The 25431-nt window shown below is 41.2% G+C and overlaps 1 protein-coding gene across 8 annotated transcripts in view; it reads right to left on the reverse strand.

Annotated features, from left to right (window-relative positions):
- Positions 1–408: 408 nt before the first annotated feature.
- The window catches only part of LOC128889200 (rap guanine nucleotide exchange factor 2-like), a 202697-nt gene continuing 177674 nt past the window's right edge, over positions 409–25431 (reverse strand). For 3 of the 8 annotated variants that reach the window (XM_054146615.1, XM_054146619.1, XM_054146617.1), the window contains 16 exons: positions 22941–23039; positions 16449–16661; positions 16006–16358; positions 15467–15928; positions 15100–15392; positions 14721–15024; positions 14417–14645; positions 13846–14335; positions 13556–13767; positions 13253–13484; positions 12871–13185; positions 12424–12741; positions 10876–10992; positions 8870–9040; positions 7345–7602; positions 409–4659 (listed from right to left, as the gene is read on the reverse strand). In XM_054146615.1, the coding sequence (XP_054002590.1) occupies positions 4628–4659; positions 7345–7602; positions 8870–9040; positions 10876–10992; positions 12424–12741; positions 12871–13185; positions 13253–13484; positions 13556–13767; positions 13846–14335; positions 14417–14645; positions 14721–15024; positions 15100–15392; positions 15467–15928; positions 16006–16358; positions 16449–16661; positions 22941–23039 (4098 nt within the window). In that variant the 3' untranslated portion in view covers positions 409–4627. Of the gene's footprint in view, positions 4660–7344; positions 7603–8869; positions 9041–10875; positions 10993–12423; positions 12742–12870; positions 13186–13252; positions 13485–13555; positions 13768–13845; positions 14336–14416; positions 14646–14720; positions 15025–15099; positions 15393–15466; positions 15929–16005; positions 16359–16448; positions 16662–17771; positions 18104–22940; positions 23040–25431 lie in introns of those variants that run through there. The other 5 variants (XM_054146621.1, XM_054146616.1, XM_054146618.1 and 2 more) reach the window with 5 other exon arrangements.

The following is a 25431-nucleotide window of genomic DNA, read 5'->3' on the forward strand; positions in this document are numbered from 1 at the left end:
AAAAGACATTAAATTATCTGGTCAACGACACACACCGTACTCGGAGACATGTCGAAAGAAGAAAACAAGTGAAAACACGAAGAGCGCGCGTTTCACGCGCGATTACGTATGTACAAAACTAAGGTAAGTGTTCATAACAAATGTGTTCGCGCAGAACTTCGCTCGCCTAACTTTCTCGCTTCTTATTTTTCTTTTAAATTATTCATTTTCGTTTGTACTGTTTTGTCCCATTATTCGTTTCGTCGCGACGAAACTGTAACAGAGATGGGGGGGGGGGGGCCCCCCCCCCGCGTGCTCGGGGGCGAAGAGAGCGCACACACATATATATATATATATATATATATATATATATATGTATGTATATGTAACTCGAGACGAAAAGTGTTCTCGAAACCAAACCAGTCGGAATGTTGTACTATGATCCAAGTTTTATTAAACAAATTAAATACAAAAAGTCTCCTGCTTTCGTGTTGCTCGCAGGACCGCTGTTCTTGCGGTCGTTCCGTCTCGAAGTTTTATAAATAATTAAAACAACAGGAGAGAAAGTGGAAGGAGGATAAATAAAAATAAAAGAAGTCAGGGGGAGGGGGACTCGTGGAAGAAGAAAGTTGAAGGCTTGTCCACATTTCTCTCTCTTAGATAAACATTCTCTCTCACGCTCACATTACACAAACTCTACCTGACAGAGATGGGCAAAGTTCTTATTCGAACGCTTCGAATAACGAATAAAAGACGAACTACACGTGCAATAAAAATTACAATCGAATATTTCATGCTGAATGAATAAAAGTTCAATCGAACAAACATTACAAGCAACATAAATTCGTCTTTGTAAGCTCTCTAGCAAAAGCATTCGAACAACTTTTATTCGTCATCTGTTGTCCGAATAAAACTCTTACCCATCTCTGCTCTACAAGGTGGATCGTTCCATAAAATTAGGGGAAGAAGGGCTCGAGCTTCAGCGATTCAAGGACTAACTAATCAGCTCGCTCCGTTTTGCCAGCGCGCGAACGCTTCCGTTCCTCTTCGAGGGTTCGCCGTGCTCCCGTTTCGAGCGTTTAAAGATTATTGCTCGCTGTGAACACGGTGTGGGAATATTACGCTTAGTCGCCACGTTCAGAAGCAAGATTTTCCACGATGCGATCGGCGTGACCAATAAGTGAAAGCGTTCGACTGGTTCTCGGATATCTACTGTTCGACGAAACCTCGAAGAGGAACGGTTGGTTCGCGCCAATTCGCAAAAGGCATATGGTAAATGCTGCCTGGAATGGATCGTGTTCTTGCGCTTCAGCCGAAGGTACAAAAAGGAAGAGCTCGGAGAACCAGTTCGAATGGAGTAAAGCGAAACGGGTGATCTCTTAACGGTTAAAAAAAAGAAAAGAAAAAAGAAAATGCAAACAGAGAAAAGAAAACACGAAAAGAGGTCTTTTTTTTCAGATCTGCTCGTTTTGTTTTGCCTTCTACGCTTCGAATTCGCGAGGAATCTTAATCGATGAACGCTGAATATAATGATTTTTATAAAGTGTTCCTTCGAGAACGTTTGAAGTAATAATATTTAAAAGTCGTTAGGATATGTACAAAGAGATATTAATATGAATATGCAAGTAAATGTCGATGGATCCACGGTTGCGTCGCGGGATCGAGTTGGACCAATCGTTTCCCATTAGACAGACCGCGCGAGAAGATCAGCACGGTGTTCGAGGACATCTGATGCCTTTCGGTCAGGGTTACGCGGTATGATTAATATCTGAGAGCAGTCTGTCGCACGCTGGGAGACGAGTCTCGTGCGGGGGGGGAAGCATGTTGGCCACGATTCACGGCAAGACACAGTGGAATGTCGACAGCAAACGTTGAACGTTCAACTCTTGAGCAAATTTTTTACACGATTTTGAACAAATTTTGAACGTTCGAGGAGAGAAAGCACCGTGCTGATCCTCGTTTGGCAGATCCTTTCGCGAGAGACGCCTTCGAAGGTCCCCTCGACTGACCGCGGTTTATGCATTCTTCCGCGCGTGAATTACAGCTCTCCTTAACGCTTTATCTACCGGAAGTCCATCCGTTAAGCTTTTTAATTACAGGCTTTTCGGTTGTCATCTTACAATACTGGGTTTCAGGAAACGGACGAGGCTTTGCATAAATTGATGCAAGCCCAGATTAATATACATCCCGGAAGTACTTCTTCTAGGTCTTCTTCGAAAATGACAGAGAATTCGACGAACAATCCACGGTATTCGTATCTTAATAGTCTGGTAGATAAAGCGTTAAGTACTCGTCGATAAAGGACTCGAGGCTTCTTGCACAAATGGACGAGAATTATGACTGTTTACAGCGCTGTTACAATACGATAAGTCGAATGGGCGAAGAAAAAACCTATTTACTTGATATCGATAATAAAACCAGCCGCGCGCCTCCGCCTTGTCGACACCTCGCCTCTCTCCTTTCTCCAAAGAGGCGGATATCATCCAGGTCTCCTCGCACGCTCGCACGGGCGCGGATTATACATACAGATATATTTATATTTATATATTTCTATATATTTATATAAAACTAAAACGTACCGTGATACTGATAAAATTTCGGAAAATATGAGTTCGACGAATAGCATTCAAAGGTTCCATCACCTCGTTCGCGAACAGGGCGAAATCGAGAGTGTCGAGATATAAGTTACACCAGATCTAAAATTCGTTTCCGTAGTATAGTCAGTAAAAATAAGTTGAGCATACGCGATGCATATAGATATTTTACTTCGATCTCGTATCCTGAAACGCTAATACCTTGTTGTGTTTATTCGTTTTTCACGAAGACTCGCGCGCCGCGGTTCGCCATTGGAATTTTTTCTCATCGATATTTGTCACTTTCTATTCAGACTCGCCTAAGAGCGCCACTCCGACTCATATCGTCTTAACCCCCTACTGCACTACTTGTCGATTGTTTACACATCGCTGAATTAATTAACCCTCTATAGAGTTTGGATTTAAAGTTACACATAAATATTGTCAAAGACTGATTTCATCTCTTTACTAATACGGGGAAGGACTCCCCTCTGAATTAATGTGTTTAGCAAACAGGTTCTCATTGTAACGTATAAAACATTAAGCGTAAGATCACAATAATTATAGAGATATAAATAATTGCACGTATCATTCTTCACCAGGAAAGCTAAGTTCGATACAAATTATAGTTTACATTTCATCATCAACGTTCATTCAGAACCTATTATATAAACTCTTCTGGCATAGAGAATTAGCAAGTAGCTGGAGCTGCAGATCTATAATTCAATAATTTAAATGAGATCCCTGGTCTTTTCTGTCTTTCTATAGTCTTCCTTCTTTTAGAAAGCGTTTTACCGAGCACATGCTCCATCTACGATATCAGAGATGTTAAACGTTCAAGGATATCTCTTTCTAAAGATATTCTACAATTCAATGCAATACAGGGTTAGACGGTACACCAAAAGCCAAGGAGCAGTACTTTCGGTCGTACCCTCTTGCAACGGCGTTGGTCTTTGAAAAATACTTTGTACTTGATCGCGTCAACAGTAAAATCAGCACACATCGAACCGCATAAACCGTAAAATCGCATCGCCGTTTCGATGCGAGATTTCCGTATCTCTGCGTCACGCGTCACGCGCCGCTGACGATCGAACAACGGATCGAAATAAAAAATGGTTCGAACCCTGCCAGGTCGTACAATTTTCACCGCGAAAAATTAGCAGCAAAATAGCTCGGAGCACGACAATTGGAATTATTTGTTTGCAACCCTGGCAGGTGTACAAATTAAAAAAAGAAAATAAAAATAAAAATAAAACAGAACTTTCGACGTTAAACCTGCAATCAGTGTCGTTAGGCTGAACCACTTCGAATCCTCTGGCGCTTAAATTCGATTTGCACTGTGAGTTTCCTCTTTCGCGTCACATTCTTCCTCGGCTCTCGGTTAAAGACTACGATTAACGCTACGCTATGTACACCAACTTATATACTTATGCTACGAATGGGGAGCGTTGGGGAGGATATTAGCCTAAAAAGTATATAATACAGGACACGCTGTCATTCGTACTCCCTGCGGCGATACGCGGTATATATAACATCTTTGGACTCGATTTATTACACATTTATATAGAATATTACTTATGACCGTTCTTGCGCTCTAGTCCCTGCGATATCGAAACTCGGAGGAGCTCGTCTCCCCTCTCAGTCTGATTGGAAAAGTTGCTTTGTCTTTTCGTTTCTCGGCCTCTCCGAATCTCAACGTCCTCGATACTCGTGCTATTCTCCTGACGCTCTTCCGAAATTCTCGAGGTGTCTGTTTCGTTTGGTTGCAGTCCTGGAAGCGCGTTTCCCCGTAATTCCTAGAATTAGGTGACCCGATCTCTCGACAAGCTACCGTCGAAAGCACTGTGCGTGTCAATTGTTCGTCCCTGTGTAACCCTTCCCTTCTCAAAATTTATCTCGAGACGAGGGATGCGAGTTTCGTAAATCCTGGCGATTCCTCTTTCCCGAGGAATGGCTCCAACTCGTCACGTGACGCGACGACGAGGGTGTCCTATTCCTTTCGCCGAAAGAGGTAGTTGACGAGACGAAGGATTGCCCCCTAAGCAAGGATCGGCGTTCCCAGCGTGGTGGATCGTTTAAACCGCCGACACTTGGGCGTCCTCATCGTCTGAAAAAATTGCGATCGGGTCAGCAACGACCGGAAGAGGTTTCATCGATCGTGAGACGGTGCTCTGCCGACTGTCGTCTACCTTGGCTGAATCTTAACACTCTGACGACGAGATACCTGCGTATTCGTTTTAAATAAGTAATCAAGGAAGGCGTTTAGCGGGACTCGCAGCTTGCAATCGTCTTCTTCTACTCAGAGCCTAATGTACCGTAACAGGGAACAGAGAAGTGTACGTAAAATTGCTACCGCTAAGTCTGGTCTATCTAAAGATGGAGAGAAATGAAAATTCCACCCCACTGATGGAGGATCGATTTTACATGTAACGAATTTCACAGGAAACGCGATCTACTAATGCATGGTTATAAAATTCGTACGGAAACTACAGTATCAGCGACTACTAGACCAGAACGAATCCCCCAAAGTAGACTGGAGTCCTTCGATTAGAGATGTGGGGGTACATCTATCCAACGGTTCATCTCTGAGTAACTTACTGTAAACGTCAACGTGTGTTCCATCGAGAGATATTTGGTTAAAAAAAAAAAAAAAAAAAAAAAAAGGAATAAAGTAAAACGGGGGTCGTGGAGTGTGCGACGTGCAGAATGAACGCAAGCAAGCTCGACATGCCACGACAAGTGGAAAACGAAACAACGCCGAGGGAGTAATCCGCAATCTGTGGGAAATGGCACGTATAATTTGCTGCAAGCCTCTAGCGGGTGCACGAACATCGATCACGTGTAGCAATTCATTGGATGCAGACGGCTAATTCGATTATGTGATGCGTATTATATGCGTAAGAGCGAGTGCGCGTCGAACGATGCTCACACGGATAAATGAAACAGAAAAAAAAACACGAGTTATGCATACACAAACGTGTTACGAGCAGGCAACTTTGCGGAATGTACAAGTGAGAAATGCGGTTGTATCGTTATTTACATGTTCGTGCTGGACTGTTTATCGAAACATGTACATCGAGCGACAAACAGCAGCAGATTCTACCTCGGATCGTTCATACATACACTGTACTTAAATGACACACGCGAGGAGCTCTCTCAAATGTAGCTAGATAGATCAGAGTGTATTCTGATGCGTAAGCTCATCCCATCGGAGTAAAGAAGACTCCACGGTGAATTTTTTCAATGTTTCACTTTGCGAAAACTTGAATTTTTTGCTACGGTTCGAGTAATCGAATTGGAATGTTGAGTAGATGTTGCCGTGATATTGACACGGTGAAAAATGTTATCGAGAGATAAAGTAAAGGGTTTTCCAAGAGAGACTTTAGGCTTTTGGTTTTTTATAATCAGATATGCCTGGCAGCATGGTCGTGGTGGATACTAAAGACGTTATCTCTCGTGTTTACTTGTAAAAGATCATATTCCTAAAGCACCTTTTAGAAAACGCTTTATGATGGAATTCGTAAAGAACAGCGTTATATTTAAAAAAAAAAAAGTAATCTTGTACGCACAATTAACCGTTTCAGACGTGACATATTTCAAGAGTAATTTTTTTGGGGGTATACCAAAGTATTTACTACGTTAATTAACTTTTAAAATCTTCGTTATGGGCCCCATTCAAAATTCTTTTTGTTATTATTTTACCTACAACTTGAAGAAGAAACAAATTTATATTTCTCGAAGTAATCTACAAGACTAAGTAATTTAATAATCAATAAATCTATAAAAGTAACACACACATTATTAAAATAAAATTGATCTCTAAGATCAAAGTAAAAATTAAAAAGAAATAAATTGATGCATATATTATATCATTAAAATTGTTTGAACTATTATTAAAAAACATATAAATTTACTAAAACATACATAGCATTTCATCCTTGTGAGGACTGCTAACTTTAAAGATAACTTTTAATTGAGACGTTTAAAAATATTCATGACACGCCATTATGCACACGTCTGAGAAGACAAAGCGAAAAAACACCCAAAAATATCCGTAAAACGTCACGCGGCAAGTAAGCAAAAAATGCTGCCAAAATAAAAAAATGCGAATAACATTTTCCTCCGTGCATTATCGATAATTAGTGATGGGATTGATACAGACCTTGTTCATTGTAACAGGAGTCAATGATACTCATGGTACCACCAAAGTAGTACGAATTTAATTATCAAACTTTACTATTGTTAGTATTATATGGAGAAGGAGAGATCAGTTTTGCATAATGGGTAACGAAAAATATACATCACGAAAATTAGTACACCCCACGATTATCTCGAAAATCTTAATCACGCCTTATCACTGACTGAAACATAAAACCTTTTATATAAAATAGAGATCAATGTTCAAGTGACTCTTGTTTACAAATAAAGACTCTGACACAAATCTCAACTACTTCATCTCCATTTATACATTGCAACACAATCTACAAATTAAAAAATAAAAAGAAGTCTCCCCATTTTCTGACAAATCTTCACTCCCATAGATGGACAGTTCCACAGTCTTCGACTAGTCCTAGGCCTCGTTAAAGCCATCTGACCGAAAAACCTGGCGATTTTTCCTCGGTACTGATCTTTCTTTCTCCACCCAATACAAACGACTCGGTATCCCTCCCATCACTGGTAGCGGTAGGGAGCGCAAGCCTCGTGGACCACAAAGATTCGAGAAAGACACGAATATAGTAAACGTGAATTAGTAGAGACTGTATGTACGTAGCAAGTGTGATATGCTCTGTACCATCTTCGTGCTCGGTCCTGTAGGTAACACCCTCGTGGCTGTGAGCACGGCCGAGCCTGTGCAACCTCGCCATCTGTGCAGCGACCTTGTACGCAGGAGGCTGACGGCACTGCGCGCTACCGATTCCTGGACGCATCGTCGTCATCGACGTCATGGTAGTCACGGTCGTCATCGTCGTCATTATCGTTGCGCCAGCTCCTTGGGGAGGAAGTCCCGGCGGTGCTCCGAGACCCACGCCTACTCCTAATCCCGTAGAACCTGAAAACCCTCGACTCTCTTCTCTCGATCTCTCACACCCTCGCGCCTTTCCGCTTCTCAACAACGCCCATATCCGACGACCATCAAATACACCGCCATTAGCCCTTCCAAACGAGCACGACCCTTGCAAGGAACCCTCTCTGCCGAATCACCCCAATTTTTGTGAAACTTCGCATTAAAGCAGTGAACAAAATATAAGAGTACCGATATTCTTTGATAGGCTGACGTTTATGTTCCAAGAGATCAAAGATACACTTGTTCGCAACTTTAAGGGTAGTTGCACCCCTAGAACACAAACGGCATGGTGTTCCTTAATTATATCGAATTTTAGTATAATAGTTCAGAGAAGTGCAAAGGTCCCATGAATGTTTTCAAATTTGTGAAATATTTCATTGTGGTACTCGTTTAGAAGTCGAGCTCGAGATGAACTCTTAAGAAGAAACAGTACACAACGCTTGTTATTCACCGCTAGATCTGCCCAAGAAAAGGAAAGCACAGAAAACCATGGTTAGTATACCCTGAAAAGAATCCTCGGTTCTCCGTTAATCTTGAGGTGTCGCGAGACATATATCGCAGACGGCACAACACATGATGCAACACGCTCCAAATGCAGGCGTACGGTACACGGACACACGTAGCAGACAACTATACTCACGTGATTTGTTATTATAACATGCGCGCGCGTCAACTCTCTTCGAGCAAGCAATTCATATACAGAACAGAGTAAGCTGATGCATATGATATATCGACGAACGCCTCAAGCCAGATTCGTTGCTTCCGGTGAAAGTTCGCATTCGAACAAGGTACTCATCCCTCCTACGTGACATTCGGAATTAGTGTGATTTTTATCTTACGATTGAACCCTTTCGGTGCTGACATTCTAACGCTCTACTGGATATAGTAAGGTGATAGGCTAAATTATTATTATTTTTTGTTTAAGTATGATTTCAAATTTTCAACAAAGATTAAATTAATGAAAAGATTCAAAACATACACGTGAAACTATTATTATACTATCAGACACTTAGACAGAATAAATTCCCAAGTATCGGAATGTTTAGTCCCCAAAACGTAACTCGACGCTCGCAAGTGTCCATCACACGAAGTCGCGAGCCTCGAAAGGGTTAATATTGGATTGGCGCCGTCACCAAGTCATGCCAAGATCCCGGAAGCAACGCGACCAACAGTGGACAGTTTTCTACGAAAAGAAGTTCAGCCCAGTTGCAGGAAAGAAACTCAAAGACAGGCAAGACAGTCGCGGACTCACCTTGAGGATTTTGGGGTTGGTGATGGTGATGATCGTAATAATGTTGGTGGTGGTGGTGGTGGTGGTGATGATGATGATTGTGGTTGTGATTCTGGTTGTGGTTGGCAGGAAGCGGAGGTAACACTGCTACCGCGTGAGGGAACGGAGGTGCGCCACCTCTCATAACAGACCCTGCACCACACACAGGCCACATACGAAATGTTTCTTTACAAAATGTACAATTTCTGCACACCACCGTAACGTGGCGTACCTGAGCGGGATCGTTGCGAGGGACGCGATAAAAAAAAATCGTCGTAAGGACGTCTCTTTCGATTCGAAACGGACTCGAGTTCTCTGCCAAGGAGGAAGATTCCTAGAGTGAGTGCCGCGAGTGCAAAGAGGTCGCGAGAATTGGATCGAAGTGTGGTATGCATATGTTGCAGCGAAAGTGGATTTTACAGTGAACGTAATCGATTACTAATTAATGTATACCCGCATTCACTGATGATACCTTTTCTAGCGATGTTTTATGTTTATTACCTAGGATTCAAATTATATTTAATGTATTGAGTCAGAAGAATCTTTTAATTGACATTTTTATTTGTTACTGTAAGCTGGAGGTGCATAAAGTGCCATCTTCTTGCAGCTATGCTTTAGACATGCTTAGTTTTCACGATTATTAGAAATCCTTTGATGAGCAATAAGCAATAGTCTTGGTTCGATTTTTCAAAGATTCCTAATGATTGGTTCATAAAAACTGACCAACACGTGACAATTCAGATTCATAAGAAAATTCTTCGAGACTATATTACAAAAGGCACATTAGATAACTATGTAGTACCCATTCAGTGGTCACTTTAACGATGGTGTACATTCACAAGTAATTGTTTACGTTCATCGACCATCTGATTTCACTGTAACATACATATGCGTATGCATGAACTGCCCCTTGCGTAAAGAAGCGAGTCTCTGTAAGAAGCTTGAAGCGATAAAATGTACTGAAGCAACTGGAACTCCGTGATACAAGCGACTATAAGCACGTTTACCTACGTTATCAACGCTTGATTAAACGATCATAAATAAAATATGTACCAGGAACGATAAAAAAAAAAAAAAAAAGATAGTGAGCGCGTCACGCAGCACGAGTTCCACGGAGTTTTTCAACTACCATAGACGAGAGAACGAAGATGAGTGGCCATGGGACATACGTATAGAACTATTTTTTTTTTTTCTAACGTTAGAATCTTATCGGGATCCGCGCGTGGCGAATGATTCAAGGAAAACGGACTGCGACTGTACTAATAAAAATAATTAAAAGGTTTCTCGTTCTAACTAAAAAAAAAACAGGCTGGAGTCATTCGTGGAACCCCTCAAGCATAAAGCTTAATCGAACGTTTTACAAAAATACTTTTCTAAAATATTTTCAACTTTCGTGTCAAATTTTTAGAAAAATATCTTACATCGTCGAAGAAGGGATAATAAAACCTAAAACGTTCTAGTAAACTTGATGGTCGAACCCTGCGAGTGACTTCAGTTTAAAAACAAAAAAGGGGTAAACAAACGTGAGAGTTCTTTCAAGGACCCACTTGTAGTCGTCGATAGGCGTACAACAAATATCACACTTTTCCAATGAATCATTCTCGTTTACTGACTACCAAAACGTAATGTCACACACTACTGAACAGATCCTCTCGAATATCAACGGTTTCACGATCACGCGATCACAAGCAAAGACTCGTTTAACACCCCAAAAAAAACTTGTTCAACGAAACGAGTTCAGTTACTATGTTCATTTAGGACATTCGATACACGTTTCAAGGTCTGGCGAAACGAAGTAAAAGACGATTCGTTCGTTTGCAATCAATTTCCATCTACTGGACCACTCCAGATTCTTTCATTTCTTCTACCTTCTAGTCTACGGTCTACGGAGCGGGCAACGGGAAGAAGAAGAGGTATGATGAGCACGAGCTTTTTTCTGTGGGTTTTTTCGTTTGATTTTGATTTGTTTTCTCTAGTTCGTTACGTACCTTGCATGGCGGAGTGCCGTCTTTGAGGTGGCGGCGGACTGCCACCGGCTTCCACGCTGCTTCCGCTGTGGCTGTCCAGCTGTGTACTGTGACCACTGTCACTGCTCGTCACCGAACCTACGCACACGTCCCCAAGACACTTCTATCACTACGCATTCTAGCCCAGTTTCGCCCTGTTGCGCCCCCGCCAACTGCTAATCATCTAATCAGATTAGTGGTCGAGTTCCTCGCAAGAACATCGTAATCCTGTAGCTCCCTGATCACTCTCTCTCACTCGCTAATAGACTCGGGAGACTAAAGTTCTCGTCTCCGTCGCGATCAAGTTGCACAGCGTTCGCTTTTCGATGCACGCCTACTCAGAGATCCTTCTGTAAGCGACTAGTTAGCTACTTCTAGCAGAGAAGCTATAAATTGAGTTTCAGTGTCGGCCTGTCGAAGATGTTATTTTAATCGCATTCAGACTCGGTTGATAGGCTCGTTCGAATTTTAATTAACAAGACATGACGTAAATTTTTGTTACGTTTCTTTTAATTGAATAATTTTCAAAAATATAAAAATGATATGATGAATAATGAGAATAGATCATCTTCGGGAATTGACCGAATTGATTCAGGTTATCACGTGTTCTCAAGTCCACGTGTGTACATCTAGTATAACTGATCGTGAGAATTATTGGCATATAACAATATATTTTGTTATTTTTATTATTCTTCAACGTGAGTGATGATTTGTGTAGCTGTCTACCCGACAAACTACTTATCAAACAAGATCAGGACATAAAATGGTGCTCGTAAGTGCCTAAACATTTTAAAAATCCGAACGAACGTATCACCCAACCTAACCAGACTAACATGTCCTGAAAAGTGAACATCGCTAGAATTCCCAGAAGCGATATATCCAAATTCGTGACCTACGATAGATCACTGTTCGATTCAAGCGTAAAGGAATAAATAGTTTGCGAAAATTGAAACTATCGTCTATTGATATAATTAACAGACTGTAACGTTAAGACTGAAAGTCTTAGTAGAACCGTAGAGGATGTAATTCACGCGTCCGTATGTCCCATGGAGAGTGATCTAAATTGAAGCTAGACGTGCTTCGCCCTGGGATCAGAACCGTGGTATAATCGGGACGATAATATTGATCGAAAAGAAGCGCGAGCTACGGTAATCGGCGTACAAGATGCGTGTAAAATGGATAAGCTAAATATAACATGGAACATTTATGAATTGCGTAAACGGCTGTGCAGCGTGCATAAAATGAGAGTATCTCATTGCGAGACCTGACCAAGTGTATGTCACGAGCAATGAAGGTGCACGATGGTACTTCACGAGATGTGTCCACCATTTTCGTGTTTGCGAGAGAATAACGGTAAAAATAAAACGAAAGAAGCACCATGGGTGATTCGTTCTCTAAAGCTAGCGATGTATAAAGAACACAGTGTTAATCGGTAACATCGTTAAGTATTCACGTGTGTAATGTGCGTCGAACCGATTGACAACATCTCGTTTCGAACCATTTTCTCGATATCAAAATCGACGAACTTACCGCTGGTCAACGTTTTTCTCAACGGTTGAAGATTGCTCAGGCTGGTCACGCTACTACTTTCAGCGCTGAGATCGACAGGTGGTGGTAAACTGGAAGGAGTATCGCTATGGGATCGCTCATGCATAGGAACTCTGCTACCAGATCCTAATCTCCTAGGTGCACCAGGACTAGGCTCCAGACCGCTGGAATGCAAGGCTAACCCTGGCACTGGAAGTGATGGTGGACAGTGTTTAGGTTGATACGGACGTGTTTTGTGAGGATCGGAGAGCGCCAACATTTTTCTCACTGCTTGTGGCGATGCTGCTCCAAACTTTGTACCTGGAAACAGAAAAATATTAAAACGAACGAGGTTAATCGTTCGATTCGAAGACCTAACCTCTCTAGTTTGAGATATAGTATTACGCCATAACACCTCTGTAGATTGATTCAGATATAAATAAATCTTACCTTGTATACTCTTTCTACCTTCACTGGTACTGCTAGCGCTACTTGTAGTTGACAGAGTAGGAGAAGGATGCCTTCTTCCTCTACTTGCGCTTAGTGGTACAGCCGCAGCAATTGCGACAGCTCCTGCATGGGGTTCACATTCCACGGAAAGAGCGTGTAATCGTTCCTCGTCTGTTATCACTTTCATATTCGTCAGATACGCTTTCACTCTTCTGACCATCTGCGCTTCCTCGAACATCTTCTTTGGGTTTGGCGCTGCGGTCGACTTTTTCCGTCTTTTTACGGTCGCAGTTTGTCCTCCTGGACAATGTAATACTGTTAGTAGGAATAAACTATAGGTTAAACTATCACATTCCGGTTTCGTAAATATTAATTGCGTTACCTTGATTGCCAGTGGTCATTTGATTCAACGCGACCATAGCGGAACTAGGTGGCTGCCCGCCTCTTTCCAACATTATCGATAAGTCGTAAGGCGAAGAACACATGTTCGTTAACGTTCTCACTTCTTTCGCGATCATTCTCAGCTTTTCGAAGTTAACCAAGCCTTCTACTCTGGAATCGTTGCCGAGATGTATAAACGTCAGATCTTTTTTTACTACGGGGTAAAATGGAATCTAAAAAAAATGAAATATTTAGTGCCGTGCATTCCGTGATTTCGAAAACTTGCAACGAAGTGATGACGCACTATGGGAGGTTGTGTCTGTTCAGACGCCACCAGTTGTCGGTATTTGCTCATATTACGGCTGGGATCCATTAATTCCTGCAAATCGCTGAAAAGCCTCTGATATTTGCTTGGCAATTTTTCCCATGAGCCTCGCAATCTTGATACGGCTCCGTGTCCCAAACCAGATACGATCGCAAACATGGAGTTGAAGTTCTTACACTCCTTACATTGGCCTGTTCACACGGAGAAATATTAAAAAGAACTCGGATAAAACGGTAAGTTCTTACATGGCCAATGAATAAGGAACTTACGAGCTATTTTTATGAATTGTTTTATTATTTTACTACGTCGAACGATGTTGTGTTCAGAACAAACTTCCGTTACGACCCAAAACATTTCTCTGTTGACTAGTTCTGCGAACTGCCTGAGCATAGGCACTCCGTATCTACTTTTTAATTCGAATAAATCATCCACGTACTCCGTGGATTCAATTTGCCTGAATATACTGAAATCTTGTAAGGTTAGCTGAATAGCAACTTCGACAGCGTTCAGTTGCAAGAAATGAACCTGAGATTCGCGAATAAGTTCAGGCGCTTGCTCGTCGGCCACGAGCGTCTCCGAGATACTGTTAGTTTTTAAATAATATCGCGAACTTAATCCGATTCTTTCTGCGAGGTTCTGCATCTGATCGGGTAACCTTCGTTGCTTAATCATACCTCCTTCCCCAACGCTAAGTTCAGCTAACGAGAAGTTCGAGCTACTCTCCGTTATACTGAACTCCTGAAGAGCAAGCATTACCACCTAAAAGGATATATGTATTAACATACAAACATGCGCATTCTTCACCTGTGATCGTCGTTTCCCAAGAGTAAATATACCTACCTCATGTGCTGTTGTTTCTTTATGAATAAGAAGGTATTTACAAGTTTGATCAGCTTTGTAAACTTTCAAAACGTGTTCAGGATAATCAGGCGCCCGCACGTCATCGTAACAATATAACGTAAGGTCGGGGTTACTTTTGGAGTGATAAAGGTTGGTGGTGGTCTGAGAAAGTCCTGTTCCTGGGGGTGTATGAGGAGGCGCAAGAGGATCGTCTACGTGTACACCATCGCTATAAAAAAAAATTACATTTTTTTTAATGGTTCTTTTGTATGAAATTTAACAATGTATATCGTTTTGAACTTACTTAATAGTATTCTTTGGCAGTATGTTCATCTTCATGAGGGCTTTCTGTAATCTCCTTTTCGGTCCAAGCGTCATGAATCCCTTATGGTCTTTCTTAGCATCTTTACACGGGGACACATTGGAATCGGGAATTAACAATGGAACACCACCTACAAGTGGGTTTAGCGGATTGACAGGGGTAATCGGATCCACGTGCGTGGACAACCTCGCACGTGGATCTGTTTGAATTCGTGATATTTCAGGTTTATTTGCTCTTCCCCGTGGCCTTGGTGAATCGTCTGGCATCTGAAGCATTTCTTTAAACGCTGCAACAGTAACATATCGCTCGTGTAAAAGAAATATAATACACAATTATTATTTCTAAAAAAAGTACCACATACCAAGTAAGTTTGATTTAACCGTTATACTGAGATGTGTGGATCCTCTTAAGATTTCGAGTGCCCTGACGTGATTCACATGCTCAAAACTTTGTCCGTTTACTTCTAAAATTTGATCGCCCCGTTTTAACCCAACATCTTCAGCCTTCGACTTTTTATCGACTTTCGAAATGAAGATGCCGAAACCCCTTTCGTAACCACCTAATATACTAAAATGCAAGACCTCGTCCCTACTGGGCCTCGCTAACGTTACATTCCGCGTTCTCGCCTTTGCCGCGCACGCAATGTTTAATAATCTAAAAATTATTAAACCACATATAAATCATATTCGCGATATATTAACGCAATACAAACTTGGATTGAAATGTACCTTTGTTGACCTTGCATTTTTTCTCTTTCCAATCCAGTTTCAAATGCTTCTAAAAATTCCATCATCGATGGATCGGTTTCAAAATCCGTAAAATGATTATTTACCCAGAGGAGTACTACTCGGGCAACTCTATCTCTGACTTGTGCTTGATCAAACCACTCTAACAATTGACTCGCAACTAATAAAGGACTTTCGATAAATGTTCGATGGGTTAATAAGAAATCTTCTATATACGTAGGATCGGTAATACTGTTTTCTTCTATAAGTTGTAACATTAAACGTTCAGGAGTTCCACGAATAACGACATGACCCCTGCGTGCTCCTCCGTCTAAAGCACCTCTTAATTCTGTTACTAGAATCACTCTTCCGTTTTCTTCGTGCCTCCTAGTATTTTCTTCCCCTTGATGTTGAATTCTAAAATAGTCTGCTTGCGTGACGCATACAAATTGGCAATCATCGCATCTGGAAAAAATATATTTTTGTCAGCGAAAACAATATTTCCGATCGATCGAAAAATAAGCTTCGAACACACTACTCACTTTGTCCTCATGATACCTCTATGCAGAAGTCTTTCCATAGTGGGCAAGATTCCAAAACTATCGCCAAGTTGTAGTTGTTCAATTTCGCCATTACTATGTTCGATTTCTACAGCACCATTGATAAGCACGCTCCAACTGTCCAATTCTTCGCCGTCATTTAAAACTATCATACCGGCACGTTCGACCACCGCAAACACCATCACAGCGCACAGCGCTCTTCTTACAGCCAGAGTCATGTTTGTAAAGGCCTTCAATTGTTGCGTGAATTCTAGCAATGTTTCTATGTCATCCTCTGTCCTTTCCATAGGGTCTTTCTCTAAACATTCTCTGACTTGATCACGGACAGTCAAGCTCTAAAAATAGTAATAATAAATTGTTATTCATTCATGCTTTACATTTTATAGTTCAATTCAGGTACTCCAAAAATTATAGTATATCTTTACATCCATGCTCTCTGCAAGATCTTCCTCTTCATCGCTGTCCACTATGGATTCAACAAGACCTGAAAGATCAACCTCATCCGCATCTGCATCCAAGGAACTTTGCACAGATGTCATAGTGTCAGAACCACTGTATGCAGAACTTGTATCACTCGAATGGCTGCTTCTGTTGGACTTTTGATACAGCTCTGGCCTGCCAGTCAGGCCTTGGGAAAACTGAAAAAAAAAATTTTCTCAATAATAAATGTGCTTTTCCTAAATATTTTTATTATTAAATAACTTTGTATTATACTTAATAAATGTTATAACATATTGTATAATGTCTGCACTGATTGAGGTGGCCAAAATTTGATACATTAATCTGATACCAGCAAATATGCAGACTAAGATGTTTACATTAATACTCATGTCAGGAATTTGTGATACAAAGCACAGATACCTGTTGCATTGTGTTGTAATCAAGGATGTAAACAATAGCACCATCTTGTCCAGGAAAATATATTAATACAGTATTTGAAGGAAGGGTAGGTTTAGTTGTTATATTTTTTTGATGTTTAATTTGATTTTCTGTTGTAATCTTTAACATTGACAGATTAACAATATTCATTTACAAATTTTTATTTGTGGAATTCAATGAGAATGGAATACAATGATATATACATAAAATGAAGATCCTTCAAACTCTTCAAAGAAACTATACATAATTGCTTCTAAGTTTCTCTAAATTGTTATAAATGTAAGATATGTTTACAAGGTATTTACAAGGTGTTGACAACATAATACCAAAGACATAGTGATGTTAATATTTGTTTACAGCAACAATTTCATCGAATAAGGAGATTTATTGCTCGGGTATAATAATGCATTTTCAAAACATTGATTTTAGGGTCCGTTCGATCGGGGGCCTAAACAGATGTCTTTTTTATTTATAGGATAATGGTCCACAGAACGGGATCGAGAGACATGTAGGACAAAAAACGCTGGTTCTTCGAGCGGTGCTCGTTTACGGAATAGTACCAGGAATGGGCGTGATGGGTGCAGGCTCCGTTCGTAAGTTAGGTTAGGTTGCCAGACATGACATCACGCATGCAGCATCGAGCGACCAGAGGAACCGCGCACGGAGAGAAAGAGACGGAAACAGTGGCACGTATGTGTATCTAAACAAAAACATCCTGACATCTGTCGTCTTTCGGCGATCATTTAAGGATGATCGTCTACGATCACTTGGCACACCATTCAATGGAAATCATGGTAACGAGGAAAAGCACGTCGCGATAAACCAAGGGCCATTTTGAGCCGCGGGAGAGATCGTCCGTCCAGACTCACTTGGTACATGCCCAAGGCGTCCATCCTATCCACGCTAATGGCACTTGCTTGGTTCTCCTCTCTTCTCCCTAGCTGGATATCACGACGAACAACACGAGAAACAAACAGTGTCCGGCCACATTCTCCTTTCGGTTATTTCACCACGGTTAGATTCAACTCGCGCAGGTCGCACCTTCTCGTTCGCGAGCGCATATGCGTTCTCGTGCACACGCAGCGCGACGTGACCTTCTTTGTGTGCGTTTACGAAGCTCGTGGCGCGTCTGGTGCGACCGTGTGTCGTGGGCCGTCAGCTTGGTGAAGTAGCGGACATGGAACTGCCTCTTGTCCCTCCCCCACCCTTCCTCCGACCATAGGCATTCCCTTCGAAAACGTAGGGTCACGTGCAGAGAGGCCGTATCGAGGACGCTAGTTATAGAGAATTTCCCCCACCATTCACGCACACCGACGCACGTGTACGTGAGCACCGCACTTCGGGCAACTTCGGCGGACGAGAGAGAGAGGCGAACGGCGAGTCTGCCCTTCTCGCTCTCGAAGCGGCTGAAGTCCAAATTGCCGACAAACAGAACCGATTGTTTTCTTGGGATTTCTTTGTTTTTCACGATTCGAAAATTCCCAAACTCCTCGAAACAAGGAAACTTTGTTTAAACCTTGTTTAAAAGTTCTTGAGAATCTTGAGAATTTCTAAATTGGAGACGGTGTTCCTGAAGTACCACCTTTAATCAATTATAAGTAATTGCAATACATTTGGATGTCTTTGAATAGACTTCTGTTGTACTAGTTAATAAAGAAAAAACTGTTATAATTGGAGGTATGACAGAGAATAAAAATAGAAGAGAGAGGGGATAAAGAGAAGTTTCCCAATTTTCAGATTATAAATAAAATTCATTTTACTAAAAAGGAACATGAGAAATTAAAGAGAACTATTCTATTTTGTATCCTTCCTGTTAAATATAATGCTTTAAAACTGGAGGTTAATCAGTAAAGTAGCTATGTGTATATAAAACACAACTAGTATCGATTTGGGGTTTGAACGGATTCTATATTTGGACACAAGCGGTCCAGAAAGGAACTATTTTCTTTCGTCAAATATGCGGCGGAAACATGGCATATTTTGTCTACATATAAGAGTAAACGACCGTCAACCACGATCGTACTCTGTCTGTCGGTAATTCTGACTTCAGTTATGTCAAGAGTGAGAAAGAAAGACCATCATATTCGCCATCCTTATCGACTTGCCGAAGGTGCCCGAAGCGCGAAGTTCACGTACACACGACTCACGTGCTGGAGTATGTGTAGGTGGAGGGGGAAATTCTCAGTGACTCGCGTCCTCAATCAGGCATCAGAAGCCCCCCACCCTTCCTCGTGCCGTAGACATTCCCTTCGAAAGCGTAAGGGTCACGTGACCCGACCGAGCGGCAAGCTTCAGGTCCGTCGCAACAGGGGGGCGCACGTTGGGGGGCCCACCTGTAGCTTCTGATCGTGCCACTAACAAAACACTTCTCCCGTCGACGACACGGCGAATATGACTGAGGACATTTTTCGGCTCACCCTACTTGCGTCTCATTAATAGTCAATTATTGACCACATACTGGTTCTACCACGGGATTTCCCACATTGTTCTGCTCAGTGTTGGAGCAAGGATAAGCAAAATCTGCTCGAGTGACAAACATCTTTCCAGCTCCCCAGTTTCAAAATCCATCTCATTACTCTCATGAAATATTCAGAACATTTTTATTTTATTTTAGTGAATAGAAAACTACAAGACAATCCCATTCAGATACAAACATATTGCCACAATTGGGCCGATTTGTAGCTGGACAAATACCAATAGAATTTCGAGTTTATTTTTTTTTTTTGCATCGTTCCAACAAGAATTAATTTGTAATTTTTTAGAAGGTCAACAGCTTGGCGGAACAGAGGAAAACCAGTTATCACGCACGATGTTACGACCAGTGTTTGCAATCTGTGCAATGAGACGTTTCACAAGACTAGCGGAACTGTTATCAACGTCAACTGGACCTTCTGGTTACTTTCCTGCATAAATTATATTATACCAGAGTGCTGGCTTTAGTTCAAATCTGGTTTCTGTATTGTCACAACATAAAACTCTAAGTATTAAATATAAATGATCTTTCGATGTCAATCTAACAATGTCTGCCAAGCTCTAAACAACCCTCTTCGTTAAGATTCAATTAGCCACGAAAATCATGCAAAATGTTTCAACGTTCATATATATTCGTGTCATTATGACAGAGTACTACAACCAATACCCAAGGGTCCTGTTCAGGTTTATGATATACGCGTCTTTCGAAGCTAATAACTTAGCTAAACGTGCAGACCCTTCTGAACTTCCGAAAGGGAGCGATGCAACGGTTGTTCTGAAAGGATTAGAGGGAATGACAAATTACAGCAACGCTTCCCAAACTGTGTTCAACAAAATGCATCGATGTTACATATTCGTAGCGCAGTACACCGACCTAGATTAAGGATGATAGGTACTTGCTACATACTCTTCAAGTTACATGCTCGAAATCATAGTGGTTCAAGTAAAAAAAAAATAAACAGTTGAGCTGTACTATGTTTTACTCAATTATGTTTGTATCGAAGTATGAGATCATAACGAAGATACATTATTTTTAATTTTTACTTACACCACTACGACTACTTATTCTCAACTTGTCGAAAGGTAAGAAAAAAGACTGTAGCTTCGATTCGATGAAACCTGGCAGGAGGAATTTTCCCATGAATATTTATCGGATATCAACAAGGACGACCAGTCGATCGTTGCATCGGTCAGCAATTCATCAGCTGTGATTGCAGACGCTTTGGAGCGTTATGCAAAGTACATCGGTCGTCGTGCTCCGAACGCGACCACGGCGATCAACCTCTTCGTGGTGTCGAGGCGTAAAGGTAAAGGCCGATCGTGTGAATCAAGCTTAAGGAGTCGACGGTCGGTCAATCGTCAGTTGGTAAACGATCGAGAGAGAACGAGAATTCACGCTGAAGAGAGGTACCGGTCTGTTCAAAGCATCCAACAGCGGATAGTAACTGCTCAAAGGCCACTGGCCGACCCGACGGATGATTTATACAGCCCGTTATGTCGTGCCCGTGTCTCACTTTTCCTTTTGCCCTGCTCCACAGACTTTCCAAATTGCCTCTCCCATTCAGTTTCTTCCTACTTGGCCGAGAGACAGTGGCATACCAGTGCATGCGACCAATACGCATTCCAGAGGATCTTTAGGGGAGACGCTAATGTAGATCGTCTTACCCGCAAGCTGCGCCTCGAGAGGGTATTCTACTCTGGACAAACCATCTTTGGAATTTTATGACGAGACAACTATTTAAGACGTGTTAATAGGAAGGTATACAAGGGGGTAAAAATGAGGATCAATCTTAGAAGTCTCTGAATGATTGTCTTATCCGCAAGCTGCGATAAGAGGGTGTACTCTTGGTCCGTTTGCCAAGATTTGCAAGTGTGAAAATATTAGGACCATCATTGAAAGTGCTGAAGCGAACATCTTTGCCACTTTGCCCTAATCCTTCTTTACGTAGAATGACGATAGGGTTCAATTTATGCAAAAAAAATGCATTTCCATTTAAATAGCACAACTATCGATTGCACGTACACCATATTGCACCATTGTTTTCATAGAAAAAATAAGTACTCTTTGACCTATCTTTTTCCTTTGACATATTTCTTTCTAAATGAGGAAGTTAGGACTTGTCACCTGTACACATTTTTTGAAACCGTTTTCTCGAATGTTCACGAAATAGGACGCTAGGAAGAGAACATTTAGCTCGCAGAGAAAAGGAAAAAAAGCATTTTCTCCAACGATACACGCACGCGGATCGCGTTCCTCGATGCGTTCCACTTTCCAGGCGGAGGAAAATCTTTTCTCGAGCCGCGACGATTGCTATTTACTCTCCACCCAAGAAATTTTCCGTACGCGGCGATGCAAATAAGAAAATTCGCAGACTGATAAAACATCTCTTCGCGCAGACGGGCGGCAGCGTATTTGAAATGCATGAGAAAGTGCAATGTGGAAAAAGGTTGCTTTAAAACTTTTGCGACTCCGTGCATCCTGCGCGGACCCCCTCTCAGAACACGTGGGCGTCACACGCGCATACGTCACGAATCGGCGACGTCATAAACTTTCTTCTAACTACGAAACCGATGACGCAAACTGAGTCAGCGTCTCTCAGCATTTTTCAGATTATGGTCCCCTCCAGTTGTACCGTCATTAGAGTAAACGAGGCCACCTCTCAATATCGATGCGTTTACGAGTTTTTGATACTACAGGAAGAATTGGAGTAAAGCCAGGCTCGATCAAATAAGAAGTCGGAAATCCAATGAAACGCGAATTTGCATTCAGCTAGAAGGCATTTTAATAGAAATACAGGAAATCCCTTTGACGTTTTTAAATTAAGCATTGGGCTGTCAAATTATTCTTCGTTTTAGTCGAGGTAAGATATTTTTATACTATTTTTCATAGCCCAATCAGATGGAAATATTGCACAGTTGACAATTAAATATTTAATTTGATTAAATACGCCTACTCGAATATGAGTTTGGTTATCTCTGAACGTTGGTCTAGTTGAGAAACCCGGAGCTAAACGATCAACAGATGCGCAAGCTGTACACTAACGATGGATAACCGCTATGCACCTTTGTGGCATCCGATCTGATACGAATTAATTTCGCTCTCGATGGCGATGGATCGAAAACCTACATCAGTGCTCCCCAAACTTTTTTAATCATCGAACACTTCATCTTGCAATACATCTGCGGAACATTCATATTTCGTTTTAGCTATTTCGGAATGAATATTTCATTGAATATTTCATTTAATCAATTCAGAAATTGTAACATTCTTTTACACCACTGAAACGATGATCAAAAACTTTGTCATGAACAACGGTATTTTTCAATCCATCTACATTCAGGTCGAGTCATTTTTGAATAAACATTGCCATTTCAAAACAAAATAAGGAATTTCCTAATCCCCAGTCAGACCTTTGAAATTCGAAATAAAGTTATGAGTTTTTATGAGTCACCGTGACCAGGTCTAAGAACGCAGGTCGGAAAAGGAACGTCACGGCGAATGCTTTCGAAAAATGTACCCGAGTCGGTTCTACCTGGCGAGGAAAGCTTCAAAAACAGATATTTACCGTGTCATCAAAGACCAAGTTGACCTGTCGATGGTCGGTTATGGGATGAGGGTGCGGTGGCCGATGCATCCTTCCTCCGTGCACTTCCGGGTAGTCGATCTGCAAAAGGAGAAATGAAACGTGCAATTAGTGTTTCGAGTTTCATGGTCTCCTGATCATGCTTAAAATACAGACAGTAGCTTGTTATTTCAAAGGCAAACAAGATCTGCTTAGAGCCCCAATAAAAGGAGGCCTTCGAAGTCAAGGTTTCGAAAACAAATTACCGTCATTCGCATACAATGTAAGTTTGTTTATCAGTAAAATTTAGTGTCAAGAAATATTACCATTGAAAAGAATGAAGAAAAAAAGGAATGAAAATATGAATGACTAAAGAGGATAAAAATGGTTTGGAGGCGTCCTGATAAGCTATGATTTATTCAACCTGAAGTTACTATAAGTTTCATTGAAACTCATACCGATTGCAATTTGTTTTGAATAAATAATAACTGTCCACCTTCGATTCGTTATTCGAAATGTATCTAGACGAGTATCTTGCATATCATCTCTAACATGAAGGAGTTGGACAACTAATAATCTTCGATCCACATGGAAGCAACCTATTTCGTTTTTCTTTTAGCCTCGAGGGAAGTTTTCTGAACACATCAGAAACTTTGCCTGGTACGTAGATCCAGCCAACGCACGTTAAATAATTCCCGTATTTTTAAGGTTAAAAAAGATCACCGACAGCAATGCGGCGAAAGGTGAAAGGTTATCGTGCACCAGAAAATGCAAGCGCAGGTAGGAGGTGCACATGGATTAGATTATCGATAACACACGGTATGGATGGAAAAAATGATGTTCGAAAATGTGAGTGCAGACCAGGTGCATTCTACAAGTCGAACACTTCTTTGGAGAATATGTTTTATGTAAAGAAAAAAGGGGGGCGGGGAAGAGTGTTAGTTCAGAAAATTAATTGCAGAGATGATTAAAATTTGCTATGTTGGGGAAGGAGGTCTATTTCAATAGGTACCTAGAATCACATATCTCTTCATTCATACACACTGATTTGATAATATGACTATGCAACCTTGCAAACAACTATTACGACGATCTTCGCTCTTTCAACGATTCTTCTGTCACGTTCAAGGATGAAGAGTGTGGGAATTATCAACACAATGGCGAATCGTACATCAATTATAAATAATGCAACGTATGAAATAGTCAGATAAGTTAATAAATAAACAAGAATCTTCAAATTCACGTGGAATGAAATTTAGACTGCATCTGGAGTCTTTCTGGGCTCAATAGTATTCTTCATGCAACATACTTGCTGCGGGGAATCCGATATCTTGTTTCGTAAGGTCTGCAGCGGCCACAGAAAAAAAGGGCGAAACTAGATACACATGTGCAGGGTGTTCCATAAATTCTGGATACAGAAGTACGAATCTCGTACTTGAAAATATCGTTTTATTTTCTTCAAGTGAAATAGTAACGCGGTAGAACGTACTGTGACGTGAAATGTATTGTTTGAGGATTAATGCACAACTCAGCGCCTATTGAAAGCTAGAATTCCCTGCAGACTAAATGACGTTCCAGACAATCGAAACGTCCTCGGAGAACGATATCAGTGGATTGCAGATGTTCGTGCAGATGCACATTTCATATGCAAATTTACACTTATATACAAAGTTGATGCAAATATGCAGGATGGGTTATGTAAAATGTGCGCGTACCTTCGTTATGATACAGTTTATCGTCATCGTCATATCGTCACCGTAGTTATCATAGTCAACACGGTGACCATAGTTACCGTCTTCTACATTGTCTTCGTTAAATTTTACGCATTTGTGATATACATTAATATGATAAATATATGCTAAACATAAACGAAAGGTATGTGCACTTATAATTATATTAATATTATTATATTAATTGCAGAATATATTCAACATATATTGTGCAAATTTTTGGAAGCTTTTCTGAATTAGTGTACGTCATGAATGCATAAAATTCTCGATCTAGTCATCATAGGCTTTGCGATCATTACACTTGTCAGGTTTATCATATTTACTATAGTCGTTATCTTTTAATACAGCTACAGTTATCATAGTTGTTACATCACCGAGCCTCACTTCATTATCTAATTATATTATTTTGCATATATTACACGCAGGTACAGCATGTCTCTCGTGCACGAGCTTCTCGCATATCAAACTCGCGCAAACAGCCGCCAATCCGCTCGTATCACGGAACGCCTAGAGCGACAAACACCTTATCCACACACAGTGTCGTCTGCCAACAAACGACACCGTGTTGATAATCTAATCCGGTTTCACCTGCAGATGTCCACGACATCAGCAGCTGCGTCAACTTTTTCTCGGCCCCGTTCGCAGCACCGTTGCCTTTTTTCGGTCAACAGGCGATGGCGTTCGTCGCTGAACAATGTGCACGGAAAAATGAGAGAATGTGTGTGTGTGTGTGTGTGTGTGTGTGTGTGTGTGTGTGTGTGTGT

The sequence above is a fragment of the Hylaeus anthracinus genome, unplaced genomic scaffold, assembly GCF_026225885.1.
Source record: "Hylaeus anthracinus isolate JK02 unplaced genomic scaffold, UHH_iyHylAnth1.0_haploid 11997, whole genome shotgun sequence".
NCBI lineage: Eukaryota > Metazoa > Arthropoda > Insecta > Hymenoptera > Colletidae > Hylaeus > Hylaeus anthracinus.